This window comes from Scomber japonicus, chromosome 16, assembly GCF_027409825.1.
Source record: "Scomber japonicus isolate fScoJap1 chromosome 16, fScoJap1.pri, whole genome shotgun sequence".
Taxonomy (NCBI): Eukaryota; Metazoa; Chordata; class Actinopteri; order Scombriformes; family Scombridae; genus Scomber; species Scomber japonicus.
Window position 1 is genome coordinate 9741915 of NC_070593.1, and position 18261 is coordinate 9760175.

General features: G+C 41.3%; 1 protein-coding gene across 1 annotated transcript in view; it reads right to left on the minus strand.

Annotated features, from left to right (window-relative positions):
- The window catches only part of slc25a21 (solute carrier family 25 member 21), a 91783-nt gene that overhangs the window by 1042 nt on the left and 72480 nt on the right, over window positions 1-18261 (minus strand). Inside the window, exons 4-10 of the mRNA XM_053336077.1 lie at window positions 15365-15448; window positions 7440-7506; window positions 6588-6647; window positions 3734-3841; window positions 3443-3607; window positions 1652-1833; window positions 529-581 (exon numbers count right to left, since the gene is read on the minus strand). Of these exons, the coding sequence (XP_053192052.1) occupies window positions 529-581; window positions 1652-1833; window positions 3443-3607; window positions 3734-3841; window positions 6588-6647; window positions 7440-7506; window positions 15365-15448 (719 nt within the window). The remainder of the gene's footprint in view (window positions 1-528; window positions 582-1651; window positions 1834-3442; window positions 3608-3733; window positions 3842-6587; window positions 6648-7439; window positions 7507-15364; window positions 15449-18261) is intronic.

Consider the following 18261-nt stretch of genomic DNA (forward strand, 5'->3'; position numbering starts at 1 on the left):
GTGACCTACCTGTCCAATAGGAACTAAGTTTTACTGTCACATGATCTAAAATGTAGCTTCTGAGGTTTTTCAGCCCAAACAAGTAAGATTTCTCAGGAACACAGAAATGTGTTATAGATGAGTAACACATGTTTGTTCTAATCAAACAATGAATCTTTGGATAGTTATAAAAAAATAAACAAATACAATAATGTTAGTGAGTCAATAATAAATCAAATATTCTAACATGGAAGTAGTGCTTGTCCCTGTCTCATTTCATTGGAAACAGTCATGCAAAGTTGAATTTAGCGTTAACATGTTTTCAGGAAACTCTGCCTAGATTAACAATTAACAATTTACGAGTTCAGCATAAAAAAGTATTTTTAGTTCAAAGATGTTAGTTTATTTGCTAATCAGAAAACCTATTATTCCAAAAATATATATATACTAGGTCAAGTTCAAATTGAAACTTTTTCAATCTGTTGCAAAAGGCAATATATGATTATGGGCATCATTTTAAATGTCAGTATAAGGATTTTGTTTTGTTACCTGGTCCAAGCCTCATTATCTTGGGCACCAACCCCTTGTATAGCGCCATGTACCTATAGAAAAAAAAAAAAAAAATGTTGTGCAAACACAAAATACCACAGTTAAAATGTGAAAATAGTGTCAAGAATTACTTTATTTTATATATATGTATGTGTGTGTGTGTGTGTGTGTGTGTGCATGAGGCGAATTCTTGCCTGGCTGTCTGTCTCCTGGCCTGCCTGTCTCTCAGCCTGTCAGGTACATGGTTGAGCTCTAACGGCGAGCGCTGGTGAGTACCTGCCTCTTAATGCATTCAAGGTGATCAGTGGCTGCCTGCCTCCGCCTCGTGCTCTCTGTCCCGCTCCCTGCCCCCGCCACTGATGGCGTTAATAAGGCTCGACCCACTTCCTCCCTGGCCCTCTGTCTGATTAGATTGACCCGTGGAGCGCCGCGCGGCTCGTTAGGGTCTGCTTAACGACGTCTCCCATAGGGACCACTAATTAGCTGGGACTGTGTTGTGTTAGAGCAGGGGACTGGATGTGGCGGAGGGGGCACTCTCTCTGCACCCCTGCGACGACAGCATTTCAGTGCCGTTCCTGCAGCAGCCCCCAAGGCTCCTGTGTCCACTAACTACAAACATCTCGCTGGCCCTTGTCTAGTGTAGCTGCATGGGGGAAAGTGGAAAGCCTGGGGCAATTGCTAACATAACATACATCTTTCCTTGAAGCTTCCATTTAGAGCTGTCATTCTCAGCGGCTTGAAAATATGTTAACATTTACTGTACAACTGACAGACTGCAGAAATGTATGATCACACACGTGGGGAATAAAGCCCAGAATGTAACGTCACTATTTTGTTTCCATTCATCGGATCACAGCTTTGCATCAAGCTATTCATGGACTTCCCCTGCAGTTAGAGACGGAAACTCACACCGCACAATCAAACCCTGCTAACTTGTAGCTGCAGCTGCTACATTTGTCTTCTCTGACAGCCAGTTTTGGCAGATAACCCACAATCAATTGCTAACAAAACAGACCAAGTGCCTCATTAATTCTTGGATGCACCACACCAGCCTCTAAGGCCAGTGACATCTTTTTAAAATTTGTCCAAAAGGATCCCCTACTAATCCCCCCGTTGTTCATACCCCTCCTCTCGGTACACCACTGCCATGGTCTGGAAGCAGGTGCGGTACTTGATCTCTCCTGGCACCGGCTGGGGGCCTTGGATGCGGCTCTTGGCTACGTCAAAGGGAATGTTCACGCAGGAGGAGATGGTCCCGGACACCAGGCCAATAGTAAACTTCCTCAGAAACTCAAGGGTAGGGTCCTGGTGAAGAACAGGAGACATGGGAATAAAATAACCCACATTTTTAATGGAAACATTTCTAGAGTGGGCATAAGATACATTTAATGGCACAAAATATAAATAATATAAAACCGTAAGTATTGAGAGAGAGTTAGCAAAATAAATCGTGAGACATTATGTGTACGCGGTATGTATGTGAGCGAAAGCGAGGGAGAGTGTGAGGGGGCTTGTGCATATGATTGCAAAGCTGGCATGAAAGCCCTGATCATTTTATGGTAGCGGGGGGCAGATTAGTGCTTCCTGACTGTGGCACAGCATTCTGATTGGCTGAACAGAAGCACATGTTCTTTGGGGAGCCAAGACAGAGGATTTATAAACAGGGTTCATGCAGGCAGACTGGGGAGGCATATGGGGACAATTTGGGTAATTGGGCTGTGACTCGGCACAGGGGTATTACTGTACCAAAGAAGCCCAGACTCAGAGAGCTCTGACGGCTAATTGGCCAGGATATTTTTACAAATGACAGCAGCCTCTCTGGTCCAGGCCTTTCTCAAGCGGCTGGACACCCTGAGAGCCGAGGTAAATCAACAACTAATCCCACTTCTTCTCTTTTTTTCAAGTGGGATGTGGGGAACGGGGTAACTTACCCTTGGCCTAAGTACACCCATCAACCGACTTCCTAACAGCCTTAAGCAAACATCTCCTCACACATTCACTTGTGAATGATGGCAGTGTGTTATCTGCCTCGTCTGTACTATTCAAATGACAATATGAGAGAAGACTGAGCCTGGCCGGCTGAATTTGACTATGGACATGTTTGAGTTACAAGCTCATTGCTCATGTTGCTGACAAAAGGGCTTTGGAGAAATGCCACTATCAACCGAGCCAATAAGCTGTCGGAGGCCACAATATTTATCCTTCGCTGCTTCAACAATGGCGGTCATTAGCCTCTCACAAACAGGATCATTCCATCAATGTACATACCAATGGATCATTCCCAAAAGCAACGGCCACAATCTAAGAACAGAGCTATTTGAGTCATCCAGCCACATAATTATCATTCACAGAGGATGACCACTTGGTTCTCTGTACATCATGCGTCACTGGAAAAATGTTGAAAATATAGCAGAGCCTGAGCTCCCACTGTAACCTTCTCTTGAAAATAGTACCGTTGTCTGCTTCCAATTAGTTCATTGGAGTTAATCTAATGCTCGAGTTTGTACATGTGGAACTGGCGTATGGTAACGTTTCCATTAAACAAAATTAACTTTTGTTTGGGCCATCAGGCCCTGCCGGATGTGTAATCTGAAACTTTGAGGATGTTATGAAGAGCAAACAGACGAGGTATTAGTGGGGCTGATCTTACAAGCTCCTCTCTGATTTTTGCTTCCTCCTCGCCATGGCAGTCAGGCTAACTAATCATACTGTCAAACACTTGCTGTTCCTTACTGGCTAGGTGGTTGGGACATATGCATATCATATAGCCAGAGGTTGGCAAAAAATTAGGTGTAGTCAAGGTGACAAACACCAAAACAAAGCTGAAGTGGTGTGAGGCTGTCAGTTGACTTTGCATTTGTGGGGGAAAACTAAAACAAGGCAGCACGGTCATAGATTTTGATTGGCATGTTACCGGGTTGGTAGGAATAGCATCCTTGACATTGAAGTAGAAGCCAAAGTAGATCATGTTAAAAACTCCATGACGTCCCAGTGTTGACGTTAATCCTTTATTCAGGCCCCTCCGTCCAAAGCCGTCTGAATTAATGATGCGTCTTGCTTGAGAAAAAGAGGAGGGTTGCTGTATTGGAGAGACAGAATTCAAAAAAGGAGGACATGTCAGAGAGTGACAAAACAAAACAATGAGTCTCTGGAGAAATGTCCCCATTACAGACAGTTTACAAGACGGTATTTTATTTCGATGAACCTCTTTGAAGGAATCTCTGTTGGCCTGGAGACTGACTTTCACCACCTCAAACGGATTGACGACAACAGCCTCAGTCAAGCCTGCGCCGAGGCCTGCTACAGACAGCGCCTGGAGGGGGGGGGGGGAAGAGATGAACATGATTTAGGAGTGAGAATGCAGGGATATCATTTGGGTGGAGACAGAGCAGAATAGACACATTGATGGAGAGAATGAGCGAGGCTGCAAGGGCTCAACGCTGACATGTAGTTTCGCTTTCAGAAACTTGTTCCCCGAGTCTCTTTGTCTTGTCTAAAATGAACATTTACTTCTGTCACGTCTGTCGTTGCTATCATTTGACAAATATTTGATGACACACAAGACACCTCTGTTTGTTATCGTTTGTCAAAATGTTCGATGACAGACAGGAGGGAGAAGGAAGTAAAAGAAAAAGAATCTGAGTGTAATAGGAAACTGTTTAAAGGTTTAGCATAAAACAACAACAACTGAAAACTGAATTCAAGACAAAGATTAGAAACTATTTTTGTATAACTAAAGCACTGAAATTAATTCATCCGATTCAATATAAGATGTAACACCAAGTATTTATTAATGCATAACCCAGATATGTTATTAATAAATTGAGGTAGCAGCGAAATATATGTCTGCATGTAGGTGTGTGTGTGTGTGTGCGTGTGTGCTCGCTCGCAGGGAGGCGTAATGGGAACATGTCAAGAACGTGTCTATAGCTCATTACTCTTCCTGCCTCTTTATCCTGCTGTCAGAGCCCCGGGACCCATCTTCTCAGACATGCCTGGCAATGTTTACACAGCCAGCCAGCCACGTTTTAATTCCTTATTTGTATTATTACTGTGTGTGTCCTCATTAATCAGATTGAAGGAATTCAGCTGTGCCATACTGAATAGGAGAGAGAGAGACACACACATTCAGAAGCAATCTGTAATTCACTCCCACTAATGATCTTATGTGATTACAGTACTTGATATGTTGGGGCCTCTGGGGGGAAATGGGGTTAGAAGCACTTGAAGAGGAAGAGGAGGAAGAGGAGGAGATAGGAAGAGGAGAAGGAGGTGGAATGGGAGGGCGGGGGGGGGGGGCATGATGGATGGGACAGGTAAACATTTCTCCACCAATGGCTGTAAAAACAAGCCAGTGATATGTGCCATGCCGATGCAGTATCGACTCCGAGTTACAGGTAAGCCATCCATCACGTCTGACACTTGGCTGCCATCTGAATAGGTAGTGTGTGGTGACCGCACCCGTACAACATGAATCTGTCTTCCTTTAAATTCTGACTCACTGTAACAGAAACCAGATCAGTAAAAGAAGGTTGGATGTTCACTGGCTGTGGTGTAACCAGTCCCCGGGATTAACACCCCCGAGCAAACATACAGCATGACCCGTTTAATTAGGACAGTGAGAGGAATGTCATTTTTTTTTTTTTGGCTCTACTGCAGCACATTGAATTTGAAATGAAACAATTAATATGAATTTCAGCTTTAAAAGGGAGTTTGGGGTGGGGGGCTGTGATCTTTAAATAGTTAATATGATGTAGATATGGACACACTCAGATTATAGTTTGTCTTTTAATCTCATTGTCATCATTTTCATATATATTTCAGATACAGTGTGCTAAAACAAAGCTGCCCAAAGATTTCCAGTATGAAACGCAGTCTATTGTCTATTAGTGAAAAGAAAAAAAAAAAAAACATTTAGCTGGTAATGTTTTAGGAAAATTACATTTGAATTTTTTTACTTATATTCAGTTTTTATCTTTTTTTTCTCCCCAGTTTTAAATTTTGCTCGTACTAATCACCATTTTTTTCTTTTACACTGGCAACCAATAAAATCAAAAGAAAACAATGCCCCTGTAATAAACGAAAAAAGGTTCCTGACAAACTGCCAGTTACATTGGCTTTACACAGGGTGTCAACAACTACACTTACAAACTTTTTTTTCTTCTGGCTGCTCTATAGACTGGAGTAAAACTCATATTACACGGGTTCAGGCGGAGACATGAAATAATTAGAGCCACCCTGATCAACTGATTACCAGCTGATATCCCTGAATATCAGCTACACACCCATTCGCTTAAGAGGCGGTTTATTCAAATGCTTCCTACTTCTTATGAAGTGAAGATGGAAGCAAGAAAAAAACGATTCAAAATCAACAATGATGTGGTTTAATCAATTTGTTTAGAGAGGGAGTATAATTTTCCCACAACACTGCAAGCTAAAATGTAGCCGTATGTTATTGATTTAACTTCATAGTTCATAGACTATTCATTACCATTATATTCTATTTATGATACCAGACATTTGAATTCATTAACTAGTCGTCATCTAGGAAGTTTTCATATGTGTATAATACCTGACATACCAGCTTCATTTTCTATACTGTCCAGTGTTGGATGGCTCTGTGCTTAAGCAGGAAAGCTGCCATGATGCCAGTTTTATAATATCCATGACAGTACATTTTTTATAATTATTTAGGCTGGAGTTATTATAATTATTCTAACAATAATATGGTATTCCATCACAGGTGCAGACAGAGTGAATGAATCAAAAATAATCTAAGTGTACTTATACATTAGCCGAATTCAAACATGAAACAGCATTGAAAACAATACGTTGACAGAAATATGCACATTAATACTGGCTGCTAATATTCTTGGCATTTCCCATTGGTAAGCCAGGCGTCTGGAAGGTGAAGTTGAAAAAATGATTTCTGACACTGGGTGTAACGCTCTTCCTGCTCCTCTGTTGTGCGTGTGTGAGTGTGAGTATGAGTGTGAGTGTGAGAGCGTGTGTTTATTTTTCAGGTGAGTGTATTCAGGTGTTCAGTGTCTAACACTCACCAGGCCGGGAGACAAAGGGGTCAAATTCAGTGCCTTCTTGTATTGCTCAAAGGTGAAGAACTACAGAGGAGAGATCAGGATAAATGAGCTGTCAGAAAATCACGGTGCATTCATGAACTGACATCTTAACACAAATACACACTCGCATATACACGGTGACACACACACTATTAGACACTTTGTTGAGCTTTTTAACTACTGAAAATTATGCAGTACTTAAAATTGAATAACACAAGTCTCAGTAAATGGGAAAGTGTAATGCACATCCTCGAACATAGACACATCCACTGATTTATTTATCTGAGCAAAAGGGCAAAATGCCAGCGGAGGCGTCTTAATCGGAGCTTTAATTTGCTGTAATTCTTTGCTCCAGACATTTCTCACCATCAGCCAGCTTTGTTCACTGTGTGAGTGATTACCCCATCTTCTCAGTGTGAGCGCTTATTTTTTAAAGTTCACACATCCTCGTCTCCAGCATCTCATTACAGAGCAGCTCCATGCCAGGCATCAGGCTACCCCTACCCCTTGCACCCCATTATATGTTAGTCAGGAGCCAGAGATGCTAAGCCTGCCTACAAACAGATCAAATGATGGGGCTCAGGGGAAGGCTTGCTGTAATTGCTTGTAAGCCAATATTTGGTAGGCCAACAGAACAAATAGAGTGGCTGAGGAGGCAGACTCGGTGTGGAAGGCTTCATGTGTTTAATTAACATGGGTGTACCATGATAGAGTAACTGCGGTTGGAGTGTTTTCATATGGCAGTTCTGAGTGAAACCAGAGCTCAATGTTTGCATCACACCTCAAGTAGCTTTGCGGTTTTCTATGAACCAACACGCACATCCTTTATCTCACCTTGACCGCTCTCTTTGGTGTCTCGGCCACAATTGGAGGCAAAATTCCCTTGTAAAAGCCAAAGATGCTGTAAAGACAGAAAATAAATGGTTAGACAGGTAAATATGGTGACTGTTGCTGCTAAAAGGTAAGGTAAGGTTACTTCAGATTCCAGGAAGACGTAACATCCCGTAAAACCCCAAAGTGTCGTTTTTACACTGCGGTTTTGTGCGAATTACACAAAAAAAAGATATAAGGTGTTAATTTGTGAGCTTTAGAGGAGCTAGCAGGCAGATTTCTTAATCCTTTGAATGTTTCCAGTCTTAATGCTAAGCTAAGCTAAATGTCCCCTGGCTTCACATTGAAGGGAAATCTCATATAACTCTCAGCAAGAGAGCGAATAAACGTTTCCCGAAATGTCAAACTATTCCCACAGCAGTGGCACACAAAAATCACCAGTTCATTGTCATGTAAAATGTGCATTTTACATGACAATGAACCACTTAAACCATGCTGTCTTTGAAATTTGCATTGTTTTTACTGCTACAGGTTTCAATTCATATCTGTAAGATATGAAAATCAAGTAAGTAAATATACACTTAAACTGTATTAGCCAGCAATGACACATTTGATTTTCACTGTGACGTGTATGTAAGTGAAACACTCACACTTCCACGCGTTTGTGTAAGAGTTTGCTAATTGAGTTTAATCCTGTTTGGAAATATGTGTGAACAAATAGCTGCCTGGAACAGTAAGAAAACACTTCCAAAGATCTTTATTTGTAGTGAAAAGTTGGGGATAAAGTTGGGGGAATTATAAGAGACAGAAAAAAAGGCCATAAGAAAGCAGAATAGTCGTTCAGTCCCCAGAATGGGTCATGCACCAATAACTCTAGATCCTACATTTCCCATTATGCAACCAATTAACATCTTTGGGCCTCTTCCTGTCTGGTAAATTCCCACATCTTTTAAACTCCTCATCTCCACTTTGTAACTCGTTCTGTTCAAAATGAGTAGTCTCCATGCTCAAGATTAGGGTGATTTCTCTCACACATGAGTAACTCCTCTAAAACTAACTACAGACTTACTCTTTTAAAAGGAGTATAAACGTATAAACACCCTTGTAGAGACCTTCAACATGGCACTGCAGGAATCAAACCTCTGACAATATTTAATGTAGACAGCCAGACTAATACCAAGTTCACAAAATGGAAACAGAAAGTATATTGCTGCTATTTGGCAACAGAACCACTAGGATATATTTTAAAACCACAAACCCTGGTAAACATGTTCTTTAGGAATCTGCGGAGGAAATGATTTAAGAGTTTATTTCAACTTTTGATATACTGGATGTTTCAAAAGACGGTAGCTGTATAATTTTAGTCAATTTGGAAGTTTGCCTTTGCTCAATTATACGTCCAGCCATGATTTAAAGCGTACTTGGAGGCAGGAAAAATAATAAAATGATACAGTGAGTTATGTATATAGAAATGTATGCCTACATTTTACACAGGCTGTATTTTGTAAGCAATCAGTTTTATGGAGTATATTTACAGAGTAGATGGACAGTCTGGTTAGATTTATGCAAATTGCCTTTTAACACACATGTTAAAACACACTTATTGGATGTTTCTGAAGTGTAAACAAAAGTCTAAATAATCTCTCTTTTGATGTATTCAAAATCTTTCTGAGTCAGGCTATTTCTACCCAAAAACTAAATTATACAATACATCTGAAAAACATGAATTAGCCTAAAACTGAAACATTTTACAACTACATTTTATTCTTTTGTACATAAAGATGACATGTTGTTACTCATGTGGGTAAAATCTGGGGAATGTAATGAAAGAGGTCATTATCTCCAGTAAACGCCTCACTGGTTTTGACACATACATTACAAGAGGATAGTAGTATTATGTCTGTTTTGCAAAAAGGGCACAAAGTATGTTGCATATACATTAAGAAGTGCATACATGTGCATTTCCCGCACCCCCAGCTTCAATGAAAACATGAGTGTAATAGTTCATGTGTTTGAACTTGTGTCATTTACGACTGGGTTGGGTGGGATGATGTCAGATACATTGTCAATCAAAGAAAATTATAAACACACTGTGTGTACACATTATGTCTTGACCCTCTTTCTCAAATATATGACATTGGGGTGTGTGTGTGTGTGTGTGTGTGTGTGTGTGTGTGTGTGTGTGTGAGAAACACAGCTCTGAAACTTTAGATAGCACCAGGTCATTAGCTGTTGTGTTGACAAAAAACTGTCAATGGCAACAGCAGACTCATTTTCCTTTGCTCTCATTGCAAAATGTTGTTTTAATGGGATTGTGTCAAAGTGAAACAGGTAGAACAGGTTGGAACCCATACAGATGTTTAATGTACAGTAGGGATTATTATTATCTCAAACCTCATGCATTTTTATATGTAATTAACCACCACAAATAGATCTTGGCTAACCAGGAAAACCTCACCAGCACGTCAACAATCTACAAACCTGTCGCTGTTCTAGGATGCCATTTTTTTTTGCGGTCACCAGCTGTCACCATTCATATTTCCACGCTTCCTGATTTGTTTACCAATGGGACATTTTCCATGAGCCCATATTCTGTTAATGGAAAATGCAAAATATGTATGTTGTTCACAATTGTTCAAAGTGTCGTTCTGGAAAAAATGTGTAGTTTTGGACTACTATAATAAATGGAATTAATGAAAAGCTTTTTTTATTATTCCTGGCTAGTTACGGATACGGGTGGATATACTCTATATCTTCCTACTTTCAACAAATCCACTGAAAAATCAAAAAACAAATAGTTGATTGATCTTAAAAGCTTGATATAACTTATTTCTCTGTGCCGTAGAGCCCAACTGTTTTAAATAAGGAATCAGTGAACCACACTGTTGCATTAGGTAACATGTTGCTTTTTTAGTTTGTTGTTGTTAGGACCAAGTAGTGAAACACATGTATGACGTCTTTTATCCATTTGTTTTGGACTACGGTTGCAAATTCGCTGCTGAGATAAACCCAGCACATTTACATTGTCATTAAAATGTCAGTATTGAATAATGTGCACCTATAAAACATATACAATAATACATTTGAGTTAATCTCATATACACCACCTGAGTGCTGTAAATGCTTACACCAAATCTGCAACTGAAAATGGTTCCCAACAAATGCACCGTTTAGTTCCAGTTAAGTTTGCTAATAACATTTCCCAGGAAATGATGGTTGAAGCAAATATTTGTGATCTGCTTTTTAAAGACTTATTTGTTCAGAGGAGACTAATGTGTTGTGTGTCTATCCCTATTCCTATCACTAATTAAACTGTATGTCTGTACTGAGTGACACTATTAATTTCAAATACATGTATCTAAGAGATGGGCTGATAGTAGGATTACGGGAGGAGGGGTGTGTCTGTTATGTGTCAAGATGAATGATTGTGATAACACCTTAAGTGAATGTATGAATGCACATTTAAGTGTCGTGTATGTGAATATATCTGTGTACAGGCCATCCTAGGACACGCATATATTATTTTATGTATCAAGGCATTGATATTTATCATGGGAGTAAGACAGACATATTTAAAATGATGAAACTGTGGCAAAACACCACATTTATTTTTAAATACGTACAGGATCATTATAGTGACCTGGCGGCTTGCAGGTGAGAGACAGAGACAGACAGACACAGACAGAGACAGAGAGAGAGAGAGACAGAGAGAGAGAGAGAGAGAGAGAGAGTATAAGGGAGTGCATATTGATATTGAACACAGGTATGTGGACAAAGAGGACAACATGGCGTGACCGACTGTATCCTGTGAACAGTGGCACCAGCTCTGTTTTGGCAACATTGTCTACAAGTCAACAGAGATGATCTTGGTTGATTGGCTCCAAGTGTAAATATTGTTGCTGCCAGCACACATTTTCACTGGATATTATCAGAGAAGGGCAGGCCATTAAAATGCCTCCCAAAACCTGCAGTGATCCACGGCTAGTTATCAACACACTTGTCATCAGGTGACAGGGCCGACCTATTTCATCAACACATGAAGTTACAAAAAGGTGCTACTGGCTCTGGGTAATAGAGCAATCATAATGCTGGAGTGAGGGATTATGTAGCAGGAAAATCCCTCTTACAAGTAAAAAAGTTAAACCCTTGTATTGTTTGTGTAAACAAGTTATTTCAGTCGGACGGAAGGCCCTTCCCCTCAGCTCTCTTTGTCCATGCAAATGGTGGCCACAGATTTCCCGGGTGTGGTCAGGCTGGGGAGCCACCAGGTGATGAAGGAGGAGTGAAATTTGTTACAGAACAAATATGGCCTCTAGTGAGTGGCCGTCATTTGAATCCTAATTTGATTTCCAATGTAAAATACACACTAAGTCCCTTTTTGGCTTTCCTAAGCAAATAGCCTCCTGATGCAGAGCGAAGGATGCTGCTGGCCGTGGTGGTGGTGGTGGTGGGGGGAGGCTGGATAAGTGTGTGTGTGTGTAGTAGGTGTGTGTTTGTATGTGCTTGTGTGTATGATTTGTCTTTCATTTTCATAAACCTTTCCTTTTTTTAACAGCCTCTATCCATCTGGAGAGGAGGCTGTTAAAAAAGCGCTGACGGAACTATACAGACAAGACTAATTAAATAAAATGGCCAATAATAGCAATGAGCTAACATTTTTATTGTTTCCTCACATTATAGATGTTTAAATGCATGTATTTATCGGAAAATCTCTCCGGCACAGTCTTTGGCTGTGGCTGACTCTTGTTGTATACCATTAATTTTCACGGCGTTGCTGTAAGGACATCCATGGGAAATATGAGCTGCCCCAGGGAACTTAGCAACATGTAAACAACAGGCATGCTTCATCTGCAAATATTTTCACTTTCCCAGTGTCTACTGTAACCTTGACATTGTCACTAACAGTATAATTAACAGCGAGCCAGATTCACAAGATGAAAGCACACACAACACGTTTTACTACTTTATGCAACATAGAATCCATAATAACATGTGTTGGTATATCCTGCATACTATCATGAGGTAGTAATTATTATTACTAATTCACTTCCAAAGTGAGAGGAACATAAAACGTATGATTAAATGCTGTTATTTCCTTGGTGACGGGGTATTTTGCAGGTGGGTTACTAAAAACAGATTATGTTAGGAGACTTTCTTTCCTGCTCTAACAATATGGACCTACAGTACAAATCCACATTCTCTCACACATAAAGTGAATTAAATGTAATTTGTCAGGACATATGGTGTATTATGATACCTTAAAATACCTCATTATATTTCTAAATCAAGTGAAAAGTGTAACTGTAGTGAAAACCCACAAGCTCATCTTTCTGAATTTTTAAGAATGACATACCATTAATCTGATAGCTGCTTCATACCAACCCTGCTGCCTGTTTCCCTGTGGCAACACATATGTCATTTGGTGGACACGCTTATCTGCACTTCTGCACACTTCCATGATGTATATATTTTTTGCATGGGTGGTCCCAGCTGGAGTCAACCACCCCCCCTTCTCCCCCACAAGCCCTGCAGTCTTAGCTCCAGGCATTAGTCATTGATCTACTGTACGCAGGCCAACGCTCTCTGCTGTAATGCATGGACCTTTTTAATATTCCTGTGGCCGTGCTTTGGGTCCCGACCCAGTCTCTGGATACCACACTGGTAAAGAATGCTGGAGAATAGAGTCTTTTTGTTTGCCTCCAGACGGAAACACTTAACACATGCTCATGCTGCTGCACCCACATGCAACAGAAAAAGGAGCGTGGCTTGTTAGGTAATACACAACCAAGTGTTGGTGAGCATAGTTCACACTGTCACACACTTGTGAGCAGAGCAACACAATTTCATGCTATATTTTCCAGATTTAATAGCAAATCAAATGTAAAAATTCTGGCGATGTTAATTTTGACCAGTTTTAAACATAAATAATATAGACAGAAAACAAAAATGTATGTTGCTGCTGTACAAAAATGGGAAATATAAAGGTCTAGCTATTGTGTCTAGGCTTCAAAGTCTCTTAAAGATGGTGTCTCACATGTGCACATTTCTATGTATTTCTTCAGTTTAATCAGCGCACTCAAGCTGAGAGCTCAGGTTTTCGCCTTCACTGCCTCAGAGAGAGAGCGAGAGAGAGAGAGAGAGAGAGAGAGAGAGAGAGAGAGAGAGAGAGAGAGAGTGAGGCCTGGTGTTAGCTTGGCCCTGCCATGAGCTGACGGGAGATGTTTATTTTTAATAATAATTCTACAACAGTGGGGCCTAACACTATTTGTATAAATTATAACTAAGTGGTTTGGCCTGGAGGTAATCCCCGATGTGCTACTGGGGAGTGATTACAGCCTCAGCAAAAATATACTGTTAGTGATAATTGATTGACATGAAAGTGGATCTTCCATCTGTGGGGACTCTCCGATACATACCACGGCTCTGTTGTACAAGTCCACAGCCTAATATCTCTCAGTTGATGACACAGATAGTGTGTAACTTGGCAGCCATTATTTTGTTAAGAGTGTTCTTTGGAAATTCATTCTACTCCCAAAAAGGACACACCCTAAACGCATGTAGACACAAAGGCATTAAATTTCACACTGTTGGTGTTTGTGAAGTGAAGGTGGCACGGCTACTGTAGCATGATAAACTATACCAGTTCAACTGCAGCCAATGGAGGATTTCCAACTGTCACTAGCGGGCCTCTCACCACGTGCGTGCTCACACCTCGCAGCAGATCAACTTTATATCCGCTGTAAAGCTGTCGTCTCGCCGTAAACAGACCGAGTGGCAACCACTTTCTCCTATGCCTGCACTGTCTCACGGACCTGTCACAAGGCAGGCAGAGGAGGAGGGAGCGTGGCAGGATGACTCTCTTTAAGCTAGTTGTGAAAGTTTTACATTTAGGTTTTAAGGCACCAACAGCTTCACTCTTATCCAGTTACAGCGAGTGATATGGTATGTTCAGTGTCTTTGCTGCAGGATACCTCATGAGGACACATGGCTGCTGACAGAGACATCAGCTGTTTTTAAGTGATCCAACCTGCAACACTTTCAAGCTTTCCGGACACTAGACCACCCGGCGTTTTAGTTACATTTGAATAAATTATGAATGTCACTTGTAATACTGTTGACTACATACTTTTTCCCCCTTATATACTGTCACTGTGACTGTGAGATTACTTGCGGTGATATAAATGCATGAAATATCTTCATATAAAAGCTACATCATCTTATGACGTAGATGACATAGCTTTGCATTCATTTACAGTGTACAGTAGTGCACAATACTCCATTTATAAATCCACTTTGACTTTATATGTCTTTGTGGTGTTGGTCAGTGTTGGCCCGCTTTGGACTGACCATGAACTCTTGGGTATTTCAACATATTCTTTAGATTACCATATTTTGTATTTTTAGATTTTATGCATGTGAATACATCATTTGTATGAATTTGTGTGCAAACCTGTCTCACATTGCAGATTGAGAGACAAATTAAAAGGACAGGCCTGGCAATTTTCTACATTTTTCTTATTGTCAACAAATCTCATGTTAACAGCCAAAGTTGAACTCATCCAATGTGTGTCAAAATCGAATAAGAATAGTTTCTGGACAACACTGGAGGAACATGTTATAACTGGCTTTGGATACACACCCAATACTTGTAAACAGGATCAGTTCATTGTTGGCTCTGCACGTAAGATTTACTGACAAATCAGAAAAATACAGAAAAAAACAGTGATATCCTTTAAGTATTTTAAATCACATCGAATCATTACTGATAATTAAATTCACTTAACAATGTGAAAAAGGACAAAATGTTCCTTCCCTCTACACAAGAAAAATCTGATGTCATTGGTGAAACGTTTCTGACGAAACTGCAAGCCTAATTCAAAACATTATCTTTTCACTTTAGTTGGTAACGCCTGTCGTGGATAACTTACCCCTCTCTGCGGAAGATGGTTCGGAAGCAGTCACCAAGGCTCTTGTAGCTGGTGGGGTCACTGGTTCCCCTTTGGATCTGGAACCTGCAATTAAAAAGTTCTCATTAAGGCCTGAATCACATTAGTTTCTGTGTTAGGCATTAGTATTATTATCATAGATATGTCAATGTTGTTACTTGTTAATCTTTTTGTCTTCTGTCTTTCCTTGCAGAAGGCAAACGTGCAAATTATGTTGTGACACCTGTGTGTTAAATGCACTTTGAACAAATTTGATCTTTATCATAAATGAGCTCATTTCCCTCCTTATTTTCCTCGCCTCTCCCTTTCATCTGTCTTTTTTTCCCCCTCCTCAGCCAAGATGAGAGGCTCCTGCCACCAGGTCCCCCCAGCGCAGGGGAGAACTCAAACATTTATTTAACCCAACCGATCCAATTAGCCACCCAACTCCCCATGACCAGGCCATTTGCAGCAAGCTTTTCGGCTACTAACATGCTAGTAAGCCTAGTGTAACAGCTCTTCAGTTACGTGTAAATTTTTAATATGATGGAGCCAGTCGAAGGACTTTTTGTTGTATAGCAAACACGCTGGTACCACCCTAATAAAGGCTGGAGAGCTGTGTGTAAATCTTTTACATGAGAGACCAGTTGGGGGCGAAAGAATGAATAAATGGTGCCTGTTAGAGGTGAAGAGTTTCAGGCATTGAGACGATAAGAACAGATCTCATTATATACTGCCATATGGCTTTGACATAGATCCTTAACTCCAACACAAACATGCTAAAAAATTACAGAAATTATACATTCAATAGGCTGATTGAGTGATTAAAGAAACACAACAAATAAATACCCATTTCTAGATTGAAGAATTTAAATACTTCTGGCAAATAGAAAAGCACATCAGGGATTTGGAGGGTAGAAACAGAGGCAGAAGTGAGGAGAGCAGGAGGGAATGGGACAAGAGAAAGATTCCCAACTCATATGGCTTCAACTGCCAGGTCACAAGGTCAGCAGTAAGTCGTCCATGCGGGTGCCTGATGGGGCCATAAAGAGCCCCCAGGTTCCAGTGGAGGGGGAGTTTAGTGGGGTGAGCGGCCTTTCATATCGCTAACAGATTAACATCTTAGAGGGGTGTCCCTCAAATCCTATTTGGTGGATTCCCAAATAGCTTGTAACACGTTCCTGAAAACCAGTTAAAACAGCACAATAAATAGATGTCTGACACCATATTAAAGAGAAGAAGAAAAGAAGGACTCAAGGTATGAGGGGATGGCGGAATGAGGGGTATGGAGGGGGGGGGGAGGGGGGGCAAAGACCCGGAAGATTTAAGACTACTGGGGCTTGTAAACAAATTCAAATCTGGCTTAATTAAAGGCATATGATGCTGGGGTCAAGGATGGAAGGGACCCTGTCCCCAGTCTCCCCCTGTCTCCTTTGCTCTGCCTGCCTCGACCCGAACCGGCCCTGAGAGAGTGGGGTTGGCAGGGCCGTGGTCCGGTTCCAGCCCCCTGACTCCACTCGTGACCCCGGGGTCACCTCATTTCCTCATGGCCCTCTCCTACCCTGCCATAAAAGCCAGGGACCAAACAGCAAGGCCCAGGGAGCGGGAGATAATAGGGAGGACCAGAAGAACTTGTGGCAGCAGGGGAACCGTCAGGCCCCTGGCAAGGAAGCTGCACTTTTCACAGAAACCACCAACGGAAAACTAGGACTTAAAACTTCAGTCAGTTTAGGTTAAATGTCCTGTTTTAGAGGGTTTATACAGACAAAAAGCTCTAGTTTCTTTTCATAAGACCTTGGTGAATAAGGAGATATACTTGTTGGCTAAAGAAGAGCACAAAACAGCCTCCATGGCTCTGGCAGATCCACTTGGCCTTGAAGTCAGCCATGCGGATCGTAAACTGTGCAGACAGAAGACCCAAGAAAACCCTGGGGCTTCTTTAAAACACACTGCTTGGAGCATCTCCTTCAATCATCAGCAAAAGCTACCGGAGATACAGCATACTCAAGAGGTGATGAGATCTGTGAGTTCATGAAGAGTCCCCCCCCTCCTTCCCCACAACCCACTTTCCCCTCCATGTTTGTGCTTTACAGGCCCAGAGTTGCCCAGGTGAGGGTGAAGGCGAGGGCACGTTGGTGCTTCTGTGAGCGAGACAAGCACTCTGGGGTAAATAATCTTGAAGACCTCATCCACCTGACCTCCACCGCCTATAAAAGTACAAATCCTAGGCGTCCACAAAGGAGTCAAAAAGGTAAACGAGGGCGGAATTGCAGGCTAGAGCCCCATTCTTTGTATTTTTATGGACAGGAGAACGGTGTTTGAGGTCCTTACAAGGCTGTGTCCGCTCCCAGACCCGGGTGGTAATGGGCTCGAACCAGGGTCCAACAAGACAGGCTGTCACCTCAGAGAAGACGAGATGTTGAGGTGAGGCTCATTAATGACGGTGTTAAAAAATGCCTATGGGAAGGGGTAGGGGGGTTATTGGATTGATCAAAAGGCGGAGGCTTGATGGGCCTACTTTGAAAAGGGCAGGCTGTTCTTTTTAGGGGATCTGTTAAAAATATGCCCTATTAAATGAGGGGTATTCCCTCAGTGCAAGGCAATTTTGATGAATTACTCACTTTTATAATTTAGGGTCTACTAAAAGAGTTATCAAATCATATTAACAACAATTCAGACAGTTCAACATATAAATTAGTAGCTCTATATACAGAAATAATGACCTTCTCTACAACAGGTGATTATCTTTCGCTATCTATTATACTGTAATATTTCAAATTGTGCAATTTCTGCGGGTATGAATGTTATGATTTATGTGTGTTGCTGTGTATTTGGACTGGTTGCTACACCAAGAGCCTTGATCTACTCATGCCTTCACTTGTAGAATGCCAAGTGCTTTG